Source organism: Grampus griseus, assembly GCF_964374135.1.
Source record: "Grampus griseus genome assembly, chromosome: X".
In the NCBI taxonomy this organism is placed as follows: Eukaryota; Metazoa; Chordata; class Mammalia; order Artiodactyla; family Delphinidae; genus Grampus; species Grampus griseus.
Window position 1 is genome coordinate 55224695 of NC_138999.1, and position 2214 is coordinate 55226908.

Below are 2214 nucleotides of genomic sequence, written 5' to 3' on the forward strand. Positions count from 1 at the left end.
TCCACATGTAGATGTATTTCTGATGTATTCATGGGGAGGAAAGTGATCTCCGCATCTCACTCCTCTGCCATCTTTGAAGTTCTCAGTCCAAGCCTGCATACTTTTACTGAGGAATTCTTAAACATTTAACGATGAAATAACACCAATTCTCTACAATCTCTTCCTTATTTTCTTTTCCTCTGTGCTCAGTCTAGGACCTGCTCATAGGGGGCCGTGTTCATAGGCCTCATCCCCTGCACTTCAGATCATACTTTCTTGTGAGAAATCAAGAACATGGATTTTTATTTTTTTTGCTGACATAGTCCAGCATCTGGTACAGTCCCTGGCATGTAGTAGGCTCTCTGTAATTATCTGCCAGCTGTCTTCACAGTAGCAGTGCCGATTGCAGCTCTGTCATCCTCCCTGCCAAGGGCCTGGACTTGCGCCAGGGCTTCCGAAGGACAGGGGACAGTCTCTCGGGCTGCTGGATCAGGGTGTGCTGAGGAACCTGGGCCCCCATGATGGGAACACCAAAGTCGAGGGAGGCTAGGCTGGGGCGGCAGTAGCGGCATCCTGCTGCCAGTGCGAGTCCACTCACTTCAGCTTTCCTCACAGCACCTTACGCCCGGAAGTGGAAGGTACCTGTGCCGCTGCAGTGTGCACTGGGACTTCACTCACATGCTTACATCCTTCAACCCACCAGTCGGCCCCACAGGTGCCTTCCCCCACCACTGTCTCACCTGTATATTTTCTTTACATCTTTTTCACATGGTCTTACATAGAGCAAACTTTTTTATTTTGATGAGATTCAATTAATCATTCTTTTCTTTTATGAATTGTGCTTTTGTTGTCAAAACTAAAATCTCTGCCTAGCCCTAGATCTCCCAAAATTTCTCCTTTGATTTTTCTAAAAGTTTTATAGTTTTACTTTTACATTTGAATCCATTATCTATTTTGAGTTAATTTTTGTATAAGGTGTGTGGTATAGGTACATTTTTTTTTACTTATATATTTCCCATTATTCCAGTACTATTTGTTGAAATGTTGTCTTTCCTCCATGGAATTGATTTCATACCTTTGTCAAAAATCAGTTGAGCATATTGTATGTGTCTATTTCTGGGTACTCTATTCTTTTTTTTTTTTTTAATGACTGGACTAAGTGGCTTTATTAAAGACAGCCAAAATTACAAAGGACTTAAGAGTTGGCATTATGGCCCTTCTTCTTGCCAAAGGTAGGCACAATATTCACAAAGCACCAGTTGTACTGTATATGTCTCTTGGCCCAGCCCATCTTCTTCTTCTCTTGTTTGGCCACCTTGGAAGTCTGACCTCTTATTTTCCTGGCACGGGCCATGAAACCATGGACTTTACCTCCAATCATGTGGCTGGCTACTTCCAGAGTGTTCAGAGCCTCCACCCAACACTGGCCCAGGGTAGCCTCATCTTCTAGGGGTGCACATTCCAGGAGCAGGACTTGATCTTCTGTAGTGATGCCCTCCAATGAGACTACATGAGCTTTGATCTGGGTGACAGTCTCCTGGTCAGTCACCTCGAGAGTGTGTAGCTCCTGGGCGTGGACAAAGAGATGCATGTTGGTTACTGAACCATGTATACCACTGCCACTAGTGTACTCTACTCTGTTCCATTGATCTACATGTCTATTTATCCACAAATACCACACTGTTTTGAATACTCTGGCTATATATGAAACCTTAATATCAAGTAGATTGATTCGCCCTGTACTTTATCCTTCTTTGTCAACATTGTTTTAGGTATCCTAGGACCATATACACTTCAGGGTAATCTTGTATATGTCTACCAGGAAACCTTCCTGGAATTATTTTGAGAATTAAATTAAACTTATCCATCAATCTGGGGAGAAGTTACATCTTTAGTATGTTGACTTGTTCAATCCATGAATACAGTATTTTTTTCCCAAGTATTTAGGTTTTAGATTTCCTGTCATCAGGAAAATTTTGCAATTTTCAACATATAGGTCCAGTACATGTTTTGTTACATGTATACTTACATATTATATTTTCTGTTGAGAAACTTAAATCTATTAAAATTTATTTTAATTCTGGTTTACACATATTTATAGTTAGTGTATAGAAATGTGATTTGATTTCTTTTAGTTCACCTTGCTGTATTCATTATTTCTATTTTTTGTATATATTTTTAAAGTAGCCAGTCATATAAGGACAGTATTATTTATTTCTTTTAAAACTGTAAACC

General features: G+C 40.2%; 1 protein-coding gene across 1 annotated transcript; it reads right to left on the bottom strand.

Annotated features, from left to right (window-relative positions):
• Positions 1-1174: 1174 nt before the first annotated feature.
• LOC309839891 (ubiquitin-like protein FUBI) lies at positions 1175-1570 on the bottom strand (the record flags this gene model as incomplete). The annotated part of the gene is made up of 1 exon (XM_082681867.1): positions 1175-1570. One exon carries the CDS (start codon positions 1568-1570, stop codon positions 1175-1177), a length of 396 nt encoding a protein of 131 aa, XP_082537993.1.
• Between the last annotated feature and the right edge of the window lie 644 nt (positions 1571-2214).